Source organism: Corvus cornix, chromosome 2 (genome assembly GCF_000738735.6).
Source record: "Corvus cornix cornix isolate S_Up_H32 chromosome 2, ASM73873v5, whole genome shotgun sequence".
In the NCBI taxonomy this organism is placed as follows: Eukaryota; Metazoa; Chordata; class Aves; order Passeriformes; family Corvidae; genus Corvus; species Corvus cornix.
In genome coordinates, this window is record NC_046333.1 from 32,112,645 (window position 1) to 32,128,910 (window position 16,266).

General features: G+C 47.4%; 1 protein-coding gene across 1 annotated transcript in view; it reads right to left on the reverse strand.

Annotated features, from left to right (window-relative positions):
• EEPD1 (endonuclease/exonuclease/phosphatase family domain containing 1) overlaps positions 1 to 11,669 on the reverse strand; it is a 62,950-nt gene extending 51,281 nt beyond the window's left edge. The window contains exon 1 of the mRNA XM_039548492.1: positions 10,540 to 11,669. Coding sequence (XP_039404426.1) covers positions 10,540 to 11,393 — 854 coding nt within the window. The 5' untranslated portion in view covers positions 11,394 to 11,669. The remainder of the gene's footprint in view (positions 1 to 10,539) is intronic.
• Between the last annotated feature and the right edge of the window lie 4,597 nt (positions 11,670 to 16,266).

The following is a 16,266-nucleotide window of genomic DNA, read 5'->3' on the forward strand; positions in this document are numbered from 1 at the left end:
TGGCACTAGAGAACTCAGAAGCAATTAAAACAAGACATTGTGGGGGTTTTTTGGTAACCAATTGGTAATCTTCACCAAGAGATCCCTCTGGGATGTGTTGGAAGTACCTCTGTGCTGCCAGCAGTACCAACCCCTTTGCCCTCACCCAGGCCACATGCTGTTCCTTGCTCAATGTCGTGTTTTCGGGAGAGCGGCCAGCATGGAGGGCAGTGGGCAGGGCTGGTAGTGTCCATTGATTATGAAAGGGGACTGTAAACACAGCTAGAGATAAGGGAAAGAGCTGTACAAAGCAGGAAAATATAGACAGAGAGATAACCAAATATTGCACTGTCGTTGCTGCCAGGATCATAGGAAAATGTGGGCAGGCCAGAATAAAGGTTGCAAAGGGTAGTCAGGTACCACTGCAGCATTTTCTTGACAATAACATTTATTTTAGCTCTTTATTCAGCAGCAGCTCTGGTGTTTTGTGTATGGGGGCAGAATCTCTTGCAGACACAGTGTACTTCCTCTCCTATGTATTGTGGTGCTGTTACGTGCCTCACCACCATCAGCCCCACACATCACAAGAAGGGAACAACTCAAAGATTTCCCTAAGGCAATCCTTATGGAAAGGGACCCCATTGTTGCCTCCAGTGGAAGAGCAATATCCGCCTATGTTAGCTTAAGATGGGATTACCACTGGAAATTTCCTGCCCTATTAGAAAAGCAGACTGTTTTAAAACAAGTCATACGAGTGTTCCCAGCTGAGACTATCCTCCCTGACAGGGGTTCACACTATTCCATATTTCTGTCTGCTTAAAAGCAGAAAAAAAGAGGAGTAAGGTCATCATTTTACATTCTACAGGCAGTAGGTTTGACAGCAAACCCGTAGAACTTGCCTTGCATGTATGAAAGAAAACCTTGCCTGACAGTTCATTTTTCAACACCAAATTAAGACCTGCTTTTGACGCAACACCCTGCAATTCAGTGGCATTGAGACGGAACCACACTTGGTCTTATTTAAATAGAATAAATAAAGAAACCAAATATGAGGTTTCTGAGTTAACATCCAGTGTGTATCCAAAAGCACACTGCTTCCAGTTTGGCAGAAAGGTGGCTAGCTTTTACTCCAGCCAAGCCTGAGCAAGAGAGGGTGGGCACTGACCAGCAATTACCTCAAGCGAGCCTGGAGCAAGCCCTTGGCAGCCGAGCACCTGCGCCTCCGCACCCGCAGGGCTGTGACCGATAGAGCGACATGGAAGCGGAGGGGAACAACGGAGCTATAAATATCAGGGAGTCAAAGGATAAGTCTGAAGGCAAAAGCAACAGCCTCTTTATTCCCCCCTCCTTGTGAAGCAGAGGGAACAGCAGTTCTGCAGAACTGGCGTGCAGCAAGCACAAGGGATTTAGGGCAGGGAGGCTGCCACCGCCTCACACAGCCAAAGCAGAGTTATCAATTAGCTGTTCAGTAACCCATTAAAAACCCGTTCAGCTGTGAATGGCTTGGACAGCTGTTGCAGCTAAATTTGCACAGGAGCTCGAGCACGTTACCTGAAACACCTATAAAAACAGGGAAAAAAATAGCCACGCAGAAGGAAATTTTCCAGTTCCTCCTCTTTATCCGTATCCATAAGCCTACAGTGAGAACTGCTCCCAGGTATAGCTTTGCCCATTGGGATGTTCTCCACAAAGAGCAGAAGGGCATTACTGTGCTCTCCCCCCAACTCCATGACAGACACAGGGACAGAACAGACAGACAGACAGACAGCCTGCATAGCCATGAGGCTCCCTTTCAGACAGCCTCAGTCAGAGGGATTCCAATCCATTCCACACAAGCGGGCTGCATTGATTCCCCTGCACTCACAGTGCATCCACTAACCACTGTGTTCTCAGCCATCCTCAGCACACACGACAATATAATCCCAAATTAATTTTTCCATAGGAATTAACTGTTTTTAAATTATATCTTTATACACAGTTGAACTTCTGGAACGTGCACGTACATGGGGCATATGCAGGGTAAACTTATTTCTCTTACTCACTGGCCTCTAATAATTTTACCACAGGCACTGAAAATAACAGCTTGGTGCTGCTGCCGGGTTCCTTCCTGCACAAACCCCAGCAGCAGGGTTAGAAAGGAGGTCAGCGGCACTGAGCCTCTCCAACAGTGACCGAGCAGTTTAAAACATTCATGCCATTTGAAAATGCCACATGGTCTGATCAGGACACGGATATGCTGTATATGCCAGGGGTGAGATGAAACAGTTAATTGACAGAAAATATCCTTTTTTACCACAGGTACATATTTTTCCAGTTCCTCCTCTTCATCTGTATCCATAAGCCTATGGTGAGAACTGCTCTCTTCATATTTATCTACCACTGATATGATGCCCACCCTGGTCTCAGCACCTTACAAGGCATTTCAGAATCCATTGTGGAGCACCCAGTGGGATGAGAGCCTGAGATGAGGGATAAGATCAACATGAGAAAGGAGATCTCTGGTAGGTCTCACCCTCCCCTCAGCAAAGCCATCATGCACTTTTATCCTCTGATAAATCAATGGGGATCGCCAGCTATTACTCAAACAAAGCACAGTACCTCTGTAAAATAATAATGAAAAAAATCTGGAAGTGAAGAAGCTACTGAGTTCCTATTTTTAAGCACTGTTATTATTAATGTGCCATGGTTCTTGTCTCCATCAGCACACCATATAATAGTGTTGAGAAATTACTGCAGCATATTGTAATTATTTCAGTAAGGACACTGTGCTTCCATCTGTCAGCTTACACTTGCATCACAATGAAGAACAATGCGGCTTAAAAGTAAGTTACATGCACACTGTAATCCATGACCTATCACCTCTTCTCTGCTCATCCAGTCAAATCTCGAAATCATGACTTGGGCAAGACTCCCAGAGAAACACTAATTAGACACTAAAGAAGCAGGGTCCTCCTAACAGTGAAGCTGTAGGAAACACACTGAAGCTCAACTCCATCAAGAAGGATGCAGCTAAATTTGAAAAAACCTGATTGTGTCCTAAACGTCCCCGTTTAACATTGCTGGAGACCCATGTTCACTGTGAGTTAGACCTGCACTTGGTTGCAGAGACAGTGTTTTCCTCTAGTTAACAGTGACTGACCAAGTTTCTGCTTGCACCTTGTCAGGACCTTAGTAGCCCCTTGGTTCTGCTTTCCCAGTTAAGAAATGGGAATGGTCCTACTGCTCTTTCCAAAGAAAAAGCTAGAAAACCACCCTTCCTGCAGCTGTACTGCAAGTTTCCAAACTGCAGAAAAATCACAAAGCATTAAGTATTTCTGTTTAGAGGATGAAACCCTATGTGTAGGTACCTAGTCTGTCTCCTACAGTCATGTGGCACAAGCTTTCTGAAAAGTCAAGCAGGACGAGGTTACAGTCTTATGGCCTCTGCTTGTGATTCAGGAACAGGCAGTACGACATTACTTAATAATTCACCAATTTATTACCATAAATCAGCCAACCCATTTAATCTTTGCCACATGGAATAAAGCAAACCTTGCAGGATCTGCAGGAATAAGCTGGCAGCTCTGGCTTACCAAAATACCTGTGATCTGCAACATGAATTCAGTGACACAAAATACATGTGCAGAACAGTCAAGCAGGCATGGATTGAAACTATGTGGCCATTAAGTGCTGCCAGATGTATCAATTAGACATGTCGGGAGAAAAAAAACGATGTATGAACCAACTCTTTCCCCACTAATCTGTTTCATTTTAGTCAAGCTTTTTGGCACAAGTAACAATGGCAGCACATGGTTATAATTTTAAAAAGGAGAAAAATAATGTTTATTTTATATAGATAAACCAGCCTTTAACTATACTATTTTTCCAGCCACATTCTCAACTTCAAAGCAGATAAAAGTGACTGGTTAGATAGAGCTTTTGAACATTCAGGAAATATGCTGAAATTGCAGATGAGTGAAGTTAAAACAATGCCCAGATCTCCAATAAAACAGAAAATCCCTGCAAAGGCTACTGGGGTTATTTCAAGGGTCTGTCCTACGTTCCTATGTCTTGTTTGAGGAAGGAAGGCTGTGGGGGCTGTGGCAACAGAGAACAAGCAGGATCAAACAGCTCGGTGCATTCACCTCTGAGATCTCCTGCAGAGCACATGGCTCCAGATGCCTTCTCCACGTGTCTGGACACAGGGATAGCGTACACCCTTCATGGTCTTGCTGCAAGTCCACCCACTGCTTTTGATCTCTCCTGCAAAGACCCAGGACTTGCAAAGTACCTCGAACAAGCACTCCACCTCCTGCCAGAGGAGCAGGTGATGCCCTTGTAGAGGGGCTCAGTACTGCATCCATACGAAGCAGAAGTTTGGAAATGGAATTTAATTAACATATTATTTTATTACTTTGAAACCGACATCACCTGTTCCCCCAGCAGCAATCCTGAAAGGGTCTGGAACCCCTATCCAAGATGGGAGCAGTACCTCAGAGGAGCCCTAATCCCCAGGGAGATGGCAGTGCTCTTTAGCATTAAGCTTGGCAGCCTTCATGTGATTTTACACAGACAAAGGAATGGGCCAAATCCTGAACAGGAGTAAATCAGTCGAGTTTCAATTCACTGGAAAACTACGTAACTCAGGGTCTGTCCTGCTGCTTTCCCGTGCCAGATGGTATGCAGAAGGCAGTTCAAGGCTCCTATTAGTCTCCAGTAAGTGAAATATTGTTGGTCTCATGCAGGTGGAGGCCAAAAAAAACCAACAAAAAAGCCAACCCCCAAAACAACAGCTCTTCCATCACCCCATTTTTTTTGTCCTCTGAGGTACCAGAAAGTGCAAATTACTGGTGGCTTTACATGCATCAATTTTTCTACTGCTCTTTAAAATCTCTTTGTGAAGTGCACATAGATGATATCATCTAACAATTCCTTTTTTCTCAAGTTTTCTCTGAAGTTGCAGGAGGCAGGATTTCCTCTCCATTACATAAGGAGAAGAGGGTGGATTTGTTCTTTTGCTGTTTAAGACTTATTAGCATGGTCCGGTTACTTGAGCCAGGCCCTCTTTCCTGATCTTTTCTTGCAGGGGAATTATTCTTGGCAAGGCTCCAGCCTAACCCAATGGAGGGAGAACCACGTAGCTTTACAAAGAAAGAGATATAAAACAGATGCACCTCAGGGCCTTGCCCGACCACTGAGAGCTTCAGCAACACATGGAAACAACAAATACGAGCTGGTGATGAGCCTCTGAAGCATGCAAGTACAACCATCACTACTACCACAATAAGTCACTACAATGTCTATTCCATGGGGATGCAGTCCTTTTCCATCATCTTGACAGGAAACACAGCTACAAGCCTGGACGCAAGGTACCACACCATACCCCTTCCCAAGCGAAGTAACAAGCCCCAGTAGCAAAGAATTGCCCCTTGTAAAACCCCACCTCTCAGCCCAGACTAAGACACTAGAGTGGAAAGTAAAAGCCCCACCCTGTTATTTAGTGTAGGGGAGCAATGGGAAAGCAGTTATCTTGCCTTCAGCACCTAGCGCAGGACCTGAAAAGGATTTAGTTTTCCTTGTGTCTTAATAGGAAGATGCTGTTTCAGAGAGTGGCTCAGAAACTTCTCTTTTTATTAGGTGACAAGAGGATGTGCTTAAGGTGACCTGGGGTAGGTAAAGCTAAGAAGAGGAACTTTCAAGTACGGTGGCACAGCAAGGGCTACCCAAGGCTTGCCTGTCCATCCACTGCCTCCCAGGAACCAATTTTGGGCTGAGGTTTACCTACTGTTCCCTCAGCTGGAACACTGATTTAAGTCTCAGACACAGAAATTGAGATTAATTTCTTGCCTTTGAGAGATCTCTATGCTTTTGTCTAACCAAACTGAAAACAGCTAACCAGTTACCAACTTCGAGAAGAAAGAAGGACTGACATGTTCCTAAGGCTTACTGTATCCATGCCAAGAAAAAAAACCAACACCAGTGCTAAGCACAAACCTTATATTGGTATTTGTTACTCTACAGGCATGCAAATAATAACTTTTTTACAGTGAAAAGAGTTAGTAACTTGAACAACCTCCCAGGGATGCAGACAAGCCACACTACTGGAAGTTTCTAAGTGTGACTGGACACAGCGATAATTTCATCCAGGCTCCCCTTCCCAGGAAAGGCTGGATCAGATGATATTCTGAGGTCGCTTTCAACCTGGGCTCTTCTGTGGTTCTGAAGTTTTTGCAACAAGTGTTAAGGCTTTATTACTTATACCTTTTGCATCTAGAAGATGTAACCGCACCAAGAAGCTCACCAAAGAAAGCAGCAGAAGGAAACACCAGCTTGAACTGTTTCACATCAGAAGGAAAACAGAGCTGGGCTCTGTGGACCTTTGTACCCACCATCATCCTGACTCACAGTCCCACTCCTTTAGACAGAGTGTAAGTTCAGGCCTTCAAACCCTTTATCAATTTTCATTCAGTGAACTGCAAAGTGCACTTACAAGAAAAAAAAAATAGTTAAGAGGTCTTCACAAAGTTGCTGCTCAGTATTATAAAGCATCATGAAAACCAGTTGGAAAACCTCCACTGAAAACCATGCTGGGGAAAGTGCACAACTAATTACTGCCCTCGGCTACTTGCAAACTTCTAAGCACACAGTCAAACTGGAGTTTGCACTTTTATGATGCCCTGTGTGTTGGTAGGTGGTGCACATGCCTGCCCCACACTTCTTCATGGGGTCGCCCAGCTGGCATCCCAACACCTGACAGCCAGAGAAAGCAGTCACAGAGTGTCACGGGAGCCATGAACTCAGTTTACAGCAAGGAGGGACAGGCCTGAGGCACATATGGATGAGGAGTGGCAAAAGTACCCCTCTATGAACCTGGGGTACGGGACAGTTCTGGGGTACTTCCACTGACCTTGGCCAGAGGAAACATCCCCTGGGGTTGGAAACATGGGGCTACTTATTCTCCACAAAAACACTCATTGCCTTTGACCTGAACTTGCCCTTTTGATCATGCTGCTCTTACCCTGTATTTTTCTTTCTTTTTTTGGTGAGAAGAAGCGGTTTGTTCCTTTATCCCCCCTGCGAATGGGGAGGACATGGAGGTCAGATGCAGTGGATGACCTGCATCCCCAGAGACAGGCCAACTCTGACTCTCTGTCAATAAAACCCAGATTTTCTGAACAACACCTGCATGAAACACCACAGGTTCGGGCAAATTCACCCCAGACTTGATACTTCAATCCAATTATGTGTCATGCTCGCCTCCTCGTTCATCGTGTTAAGCTCTTCTAAAATTACCCTCTAGTCCTCTGAATGAAAACACCTTGCTCCTTCACTTCAAATGCTGGGATAAACATAGATCCTTGTAATATGAGAAAAGAGGGTGAGGACCTTGCTGCATTTCATTATTTTTGCACTACAGCAATGAATTTCAAAATAGCTTAGCAGTAGTAGTCATGCTTACTGATTTAGTGTACATTCCCTTCACCGCTCTTCAGAAATTTAGCACTTCTGGGAACAAGCGTGAAGACTTTGAATTAGGTTTTTTTTTTTCTCTCCTCCCTTCAGCAGGTTACAATATGACATTTTCTTGCTTTTTGTTTGGCTTGAATGAAGGTCTGGCCCTCTTTCCTTCCTGCACAACTGTTCCCTCAATGCAAAGGGCTGAAAGACAGGAGGAGCTTAGTCTTCCAGCCTCACCTGGAAATGAGCGGTACTTTTCCCTGTTGTTAACACCTGAAAGAACAAGCCCAAAGGGTTTTAAAGCTCCTTGCTGTGGATGGTTCATAAATAAAAAAACAATAAAAACCAAACCCCAAAGCAAGGCCCAAAGCAAGCCTTTTAAGCAGTGTAGAAGTCCCCAATACGTCAAATTAAGATTCTTTACTGCTCTTTAGACAGTTTTACTAGTCTTCTTGACTTGCTGTGCTTTATTTCTGGACTCAAAAAGCTAGCTGAGGCAGCTCCTCCAACTCTAAGTACTGCAACAAGACAGTAGTCCAGCTCCTGAGAGCCTCCTGGACTACCTGAGACCACCCCTGACTATAAGGGACCAGCATGAAGGAGCACATTTACTCATGTACATAAGCGCAGCTGTGCACAAAGTGAAGCAGCAAGCAGCTGCCCATTAGCACAACTCGTGAGAGCACCTTCTGTCAGGCCAAACAGCCTTCAGATCAACCTCCAGCTTGGGTCATAGCTGAAGACTTGAGCAACACGTGTGGGATACCCCCAGAGTACCCTGAAAACACAACCTGTGGATTTTGTGAGGCTGAAGTGCTGGTGAGCTCCATGCAGCAGTATATTCTTGCTTGGAGAAGCAAGAGGTGAACTTCTCCAGCTGTCTGTCTACTGAAGTTGATTTACCTGGGCACAGATTAGTTTGCAAGGCATTTTGTCCATTCCCAGGGTATGAACGGAGCTGGGAGGGAGACCACAGAGGTCACAAGCAGAATGAAGGCAGTTTTGGGCCTCAGCTGAGGCTGTTTTACAGCTGCAAAGCTCCACCGACCCCAGCAATGCTCGCACAAGCAAGAGGAAATTCCTCCCTGAGTTGCTGAGTATGGCTTTTCCCAACATATATTTTTTTCCTGCATAGTGTTGCTTTTTTCTGTTCCCACGTTTATTTTCCCAGGAAAGTTTTGCAGGCTTCTCTGTGGATGCACATTGCTTTCTCATTTCTTTCCAGCTTCTCACGTTATCACAAATTGGATCAAGTACAGAAAACAATTGCATCGTGCTCACTCTGTGTGATTGATGACACAGATATGTGCAATAAAACAGAACAAAAACAAGTACTTCTATCAGGCTTCTTTGAAACTTCAAAGTATCCAGGAGACCTTTCACAGCACCAGCACAAATGAGTGCCTGTTGGCTAAGCTGGACAGAAACTAAGCACCATGCAGTCTAAGGGCAAAAATAAAACAAACTGCTAGGGCCACACTCTGCATACACAGTGGCCAGCTTGGGCTAAGGCAGCTTTATTTTATAAGCCACTATCTCTGCCTAGCTTTTGTAATAGGTGGGCTGTCTTGTTTGGAACATTTTCCCCCAAAGTGCTGAAGATGCAGAAGTGACAGACAGTTAACACTTTACTGGATGAGGTCCTTAAAAGTCCCACGTGTGTGTATACATTTATAAAAAATACATAAATAAATCACCGAAGTCACTTTTCTTCCAAAACTGGATTATTAGAATAATTCTGAGACTAGTGATAATCTGAGTTTCTTTCCCCAGCAGCTCCACTCCAGCCAACCAGCTGTTTACAAAAAAAAAAAAAAAGAAAAAGAAAAAAAAACAGAGAGAGAGTGGAGACAAAGGGGAAAGCACAGGATACCTGAACTAGTGAAGCATAATACTGAGAGATGTTAGGCTGAAGCCATCAGCCTAACATCTCAATGACCCTGCTGATCATCTTCATTTTGGGGATCAAGCAGTGGTGGCTGCGAGACGACAGATGTTTCCTGTGCGGGAGCATCAGGCTCCCAAGCGGTGCACAGCAGACATATCCCTGGCCTGCACTGCAGCACAGGATTTCGTATCACTGTCACCATCCTGCTCACACGCCTGACCTCTGCAACCACACCGACAAGATCTGTTATTCAGCATATTATTGGAAAAGGACAGAGAGAACAGTTCATCAGCACTTCCCCCCCCCCCCCCCACAACATCCCTTTCGCAGCAGCCCAAGAGTCCTCTGCCCCTATTCATTTCCTGCTGGAAGTCTGAATGGCAGCCAGAGAGAAAAGTTACTTTACCACTGTTGTAAACTAAATGCCAGATCAGCTGGGACAGATTTGACACATGAAAAGGAAAGGGCTAGAGTTATTTCAAGATGCTTCTTGCATTCTTACATTCCTGCGTCAAGCAGAAAGTTTACTAAGACTGACATCCCCAGCACTCTTGCCCAATTACAGACAAAAATCAAAACCCAAACTCTCAGCTTTTCATTAATACCTGAAGTACCATCCCATTGGCAACACCACCTTGTTCTGGGCCCGTAAACTCAGTGCCATCAGGGCACAAGGCCTGGCACAAGGACAGCACAGCCTCCCCAGGCAGGTGCTCCATGTCTCACACCCCCAAGGATGAGCAGTCCCTCCAGCTCAGCAGATGCCCCATGACCACTCATTAACAAGCTGTGTCACCCTTGCAGGATGAGCTGTGGCATTCCACGCCTGTTACACAGCCCTTTCCCCCCAGCTTCTGGCAGGAAACGCAGCTCTCCATGACTGGTTCAAAAGGCTCTTAATGGAGAAACAATCCTTGACCAAGCATTAACAGGCCTGTGGTGACTGACTGTAACAGCCCAGGCTTCCCTGCACAGATGTGTGTACATACACACACCTCCTCAGGAGCTCCACTGCCTATCAAGGGTTATAGCAGCTTTATCGAGGGACAGCCACTACAGTCCCAGCATTATGACTCAAACAGAGCTTCATGCAAGAAGTGGAAAACATCTAGTAATCCTGGGAAGGAGTGAATCCCACTAGGATCACAACAAGACTGTACTGTGCCCAAACCTCAACGGCATGAACCTACAATCCTGCATGGAGCTGGGCCTGCAGGTCAGGTGCTGCCTCTTACCTGTTCTCCAGCACCGTCATGCACACGACCTCCCGCACGCCTGGGTTGTTGGCCTTCTCAATGGAGCAGCTTTGCAGGTTCCACGTAGCCACCCTTAACACAGGTCTGCCATCTCTCACCCCCCCAAACATCTCCACAGAGGGGCGAGTGGATATGATCTGCGTTGGACCCCCAGGAGGAAAGTCCAAGTCCTCGCTCTGGAGGCTTAGAGAGGTGGGGCTGGGGTGAGGCTTGGCCATGAAGTTGAGGCCACCATTGGTGTTTGTTGAAGGGGGCCTGGAGCGCTCTGCAAAAATCTGGTGCCTGATTTTGTCCAGAAAGGAGGAATTGATGCAGTCCATCCTCACCAGGTCCTCAATACTTTTGAAGGGCCCATGCTCTCTACGGTAGTCCACAATGCTGTTAGCAATCTTCTCAGTGATGCCACGGATGCTCATGAGCTGTGCCGGGGTGGCAGTATTGATGTTGATCTTGGTGGCGGACAGGTAGTGCTCAGAGGCCGGGTCCTTGCGCAGGGAGCTGGGCGAGTGCTGCGCCGAGCTGCCCTTGCTGCTCACGCAGATCTCGAACTTCACCTGCTCCAGCTTGGCCGCCCCCACCCCGCTCACCAGCGCCAGGTCCTCCACTTTCTTGAAGCCACCGATGTACTCGCGGTACTCCACGATGTTCTGGGCCACCACCCGGGTGACCCCGGGCAGGGTCATCAGCTCCTCCTCCGTGGCAGTGTTGATGTTGAGCCTCTCCTGGTTGACGAGGATGTTGCTGAAGTTGCACGCCGCGCTGAACTTGCGGTTGTGGCACAGGTCGGCCGGGTCGCGGGGGATGGAGCGGTGGCAGCCCAGGCTGCCCCCCATCTCACCGCCGCCACGGGCCGCTGCCGGAGCCGGGGGAGCGGGAGCGGGCGCGGGGCGCTGCCGGGGCTGCCCGCCCGCGACTCATGGACCTCCGCGGGAGGCCGGCGACGGAGGGGCACCTGCGGACAGACCCCGCACTGCCTCGTACGCCCGGTCAGCGGAACCCTGCGCCCCGCGGAGGGGCCCCGCGCCTTTCCTCCTCCTCCCGCCCTCCTCCTCGGGCACCGCCGCTCCCCGGCGCCGGAGGAGCCTCCGCAGCCGCTGTCCGCCCGGCCCCGCTCCGGCCGCCGGCGCTCGCAGCCACCACTGCCACTGCCCCGCGCCCCGCCGGCGGTAGTAGTAGCTCTGCGGGAGCCCCCGCCCCTCGGCCGGGCGAGGCGGGGCCGCCGCCGCCGCCACCGCCCCCCGGGCGTCACCCGCGCCGCGCCCGCCCCCGCCCGGGCACCGCGGGCACCGGCCGGGCTGGGCGGGGAGCGGCTCCGCGGGGCTCCCTGCGGAGCGGTCCCGGCCCCGGGCCCAGCGCCGGCGGGGGGCGAGGAGGAGGAGGGTGACCACCTCCTCCCGGCGTGAGCACAGGGGGACTAAGAACGTCCCCAGTGCTGTGGCCTGGCCGCTGAGGGCAGGCTTTTTCCGTCCCCAGGTGACAGGACACTGAGGTCTCAGGTGTTTAGACGCTCCCTGCAGCACTGCTGTCCCTGAAGTTCCCTAGTCTCGTCTCTGCAGTTGGTGGGGCATAGGTGTGTTTTCAGACCTCACGAAAGCCTCATCAGTCATCTCCCTGGCTTTTTTATGCTCCTCCAGCCACCATGCTTTTATACATTGCGGTAAAGTCTGCATTTTTTCCTTTTTTTTTTTTTTTTTAACATCTCAAGCAATTGCAAGAGTGCTCAACAAACTGAAACTCCCCACGGAACGATGCTTTTGGACACCTTAGATCTGTATGCTAGGTCTGCCTCAGCCCATGGCCCCCGGTCTGCAGCATGCCTAGTCCTTCCCTGAGAGTAACCTCATCCTGCACCAAAATCGTGGCTGTGTATTGCCCATGTGCCTGAGCTGGCTTTAACATAGTTTGTTCATGCTCTGAGAGCCACGGCAGCCCACCACAGCCCATTTTGGTAAATATTTCAGCCGCTGAAATATTTACCCAGTTTCTACTGCATCCAGTCCCATGCTGCACTGTCTGCAATGCTATCTGTAGCCAAATTAGCTCATTTAAAACTAGCTTGACTGTGCCCACACAGGAGTGACTGCAATGTCAATGAATCGAAATATAATCAGTGGGTGTAATTGAAAGGAAGGGAGAATTGAAAGAAAGAGCAACATATGATTGCAGATGCCAGCTACGTGCCCTGATGCTGCCTAGTGCTGACAGTCTCTCTGTGTGCATTTCTTTAAGCTGGATAGAAGATGGTACATGTGTATTTTCAACATCAAGACTCTTGGTTGGCCCTCTAACGAAAATGAAACTGCTTGCAATAGCAGCTTATACATGTATTTTTCACGGCAAGCTAATAGAAATTATTTGGGCCCACCTGAAATAAAAAGTTGAATTTATTCAGCTTCTTGGCAAAGGAGAATGTGATGTGCTTAAGGGAGTGCAGGCAGCACCAGGCTTTACCAGGCTTTCAGACTGCACAGGGGCACTGGTGCTTTAACACTGGCTCTGGATACTCTGCTGCGCATCACACATTTCCCTTCTGTTCGCCTGAGAAGTAGAGTTAGCAAATTATCATTACGGGAATGGCACTGGCTGCATTAGGGCACTGGCTGCATTAGGGCACTCTGCTGACTGCTGGAGTGGAGAAAGTGCTCGCTTAGGTGATTAAATGCTTCCATGTCTGGAGAGTGCTCTGCGCGCTGCGATAACAGCGGCCAATGCAGCAGAAGTCATGCTGGGCCTATTCCTGCTGGGATGGTACCAGCACAGAGCTGGGAACAATTAACCATTGAAATGAGTATTTGCGAGGCAGTATTATTACAGTAATAGCTCCACAAGCTGTTATCTCGATGGAGAACACACTCTTTTGCTTTCTACAGCAGGTTGTTTTGCATTGGTCCAGGCTCATTAACTAAGTTTGGAAGCTGAAAAGCCCCAAAATCCATCTGAGGCATCATCTATGCTGCAGGCAGCACTAGGTTTTCTGTGTTTCAGAAAAAAAGGCGGGAGCATCTCTAGAAAGAAAACAGATGTCTCTTTTGTCCAGCACTTTCTGTTGACAGCAACTACTCAACATTTCTTGAATCTGCAGCACCAAAATAACCTGTGAGACTGGATGCAGCTGAGGATGCAGAGCTCAGAGGGATGTAACAAGTGTCCTACCACCTAATTCTGAGTATGACCTCATGCTAATGTGAAATGCAGGGGAGAGAATATGGGGATTATCATTCCATTAGCCCCTTACCCAAATTTTTTTGTTGTTGAGAGTTACAGGAAGCTTACTGAGGTCTGAGTCAACCTTTGGCACATTTCAGGAAAGCACCAAAAGATGTGAAAAGGTACAGGGTTGGTTTATATCTTAAAAAGTTAAACAAAGAACAAACAAAAAAAAAGATTAATCAACTGGCCTGACATCAGTGTTAGGCAATCCATTAACTTGAGAGAGCTAAAACTGAGGTTCAGTCAGTAAATTATTGAAAAAACAATGGCAAAATTATTGACAGCCAGTGTAGGCAACAGAAAATAAATCTTGTGAAACCCAGGTAGATACTAGATTTTATCTTTCATCCAATCCTGAGCTCACTGTATGTAAATATATTCAAGAAGAGATGGATTGATCATGGTCTCCTGATGATCACTGGCTGACAGGTAGCCTCCTCCCTGGTCTGCTTGGCACCTATCCTGGCAAGGGGCCATGAATCCAGGATTCCTGAATCTCCATCAGCCCCAACAGGTTTAGAGGGCTCTGAGACACCGTGGGTGGCTTATTCCTCAGGATCCCCAGCTTGCTGCCTACTGAGCAGCTGGCTGCTGGCCAGGGCTGGCTTAGAAATCTTTCGGTGACAGCAAAATTGAGTTTCGCTGCTCTAAGGGTGTGAATCTGGGGAGGACCTCACAGGGCCAGGCAGGCTCCAGCAGTGAGAGGTGTGGAGGGACACCCTCAAAAGGCCCTTGGGAGCAGCCATCACATTTCATGCAGAGTCTTTCTGTGTTTCACTGGACAGTGTTACAAAGCAAGGAGCTAGGGAACAATGGTTTTATCATTGCCCAGTGGCCATTTGTTGATTGTGGACTTTCTTTGCCACTGTCTACAGCCCTCCTCGACTGAACGTCTCACATCCTGTCCCCCTAAACTGGTAGTGAAACAAGTTTCAGGACAGCTGAGTGACACCAGGGCAAGCAGCTGGCCACATGAGAAACACAGGGGAAGGGTTGTGTCACCTGCTTGTGAGCTCTGGAGGTCTCAAACTCCTCTTCCCTGCAGGAATTCTTCAAAGAGGAAAGAATAAAACCAAACTTTTTCCATCAGAAGGAGGTTCTGCAGTACTTAAGGCCTATAAATGCAATGTTTAAGGATGATATGGAAGTGCTTGAACCCAATGGAGTGGGAGCAGGTAGTGGTGAGCAATGCCTTTTGGCATAATTCATGCAAAAAATCAGCCTACAGGCCAATAAATTTTAAAGACTAACTTCATAGCATTTTAAGATGGTCTTAAAAGAATCTATTAATCTATTTTTACTCTTTTTACCATCCCTCATCTACACTGCAAGGCTCTAAACAAACAAACTCGGTTTTATGATGGAGGATAGAAGGAGCCAGAAGATGTTACTCAACAGAAAAACACAGAGTTTGCCTTCAGTCTTCAGGCAGCAATTGCAGTTCCTGCCAGCCTGCCATGTGATAGTAGCGCCTTTTCCAGCTCTCACGCAGCCTTAGGGGGGCTTGGCAGTCACACTTTGAGAGCCTGTGTTTTCAGACCTGCTGCACTGGACTCTTAACGGGCAAGGGCTCGAAAAGGCAGCTGATTAACTGCAGAGCCTGTATTCTTACTTAAGGGAGCTATTAAAATAATTGTTTTCTCTCTGCAAGGACATCTTCAGTAACACTTGCAACAGATGCCCGAGGGAGAAGACAGGCAGTGTTTTTATGAAGACAAGTAATAACAAGTAGGAGTTAGCAATTTCATGAGCGGTGGGACTAACAAAGTCTGATTCCTGTTGGCTCTTTCCTTTTTTGATTTTCTGGTCTTTATTAATAAAACTGAGTCTCCATTATTCTCTCAGTGGGGTCACTAATCTGGGTATCTCTGTTCTACGTGGCCGTCAATATTTGTGTCTCTTTCAGAACCTTTGTATTTTTGAGACATTTAACCTTTATCAAATTTGCTTGAAATTAGCCCACACTCTAATAACATCCCTGGGGAAGGGATGAGGTGCAAAGTAGCAGAGTACACAATCACATGAGTTTTTCCTTAGGAATCCAATGTCTATGATGTGAGCTCTTTTTCCTGTAAGGCATTCTATATAGCTGCCAAACTTGTTGCAAAAAAAGTGATGTCACCAGTGTGTTGCCAGGTTACGAGTGTCACATCCTACAGAGAAATACAGTCAGAAGGGTGAGCAGAAGTGAGTCATCCTTGTACCTTGATTAGGGCTTCACTTGGGTTGGGGTTGAGCCTGAAACCCAGACTTCTCCCTCCAAGAGGGGATCTCACCCACTGGCTCACCTGTGCACAGTAGGACAGCTCATCCTAGAGGGAAACAAGCTAGAGAAGACGTTCTCCAGCAGAGCATGGGATGCATTTTCCAGTTTCCATAGACAGCAGGGGGTATTTGATTCTCATGCCCCATATCTGAGGGGACATTAAATTACCCAGATATTCCTTGAGTCACAAGGATGGAAAAGAACTAAAAGATCTAGTATTTCCTTGACCA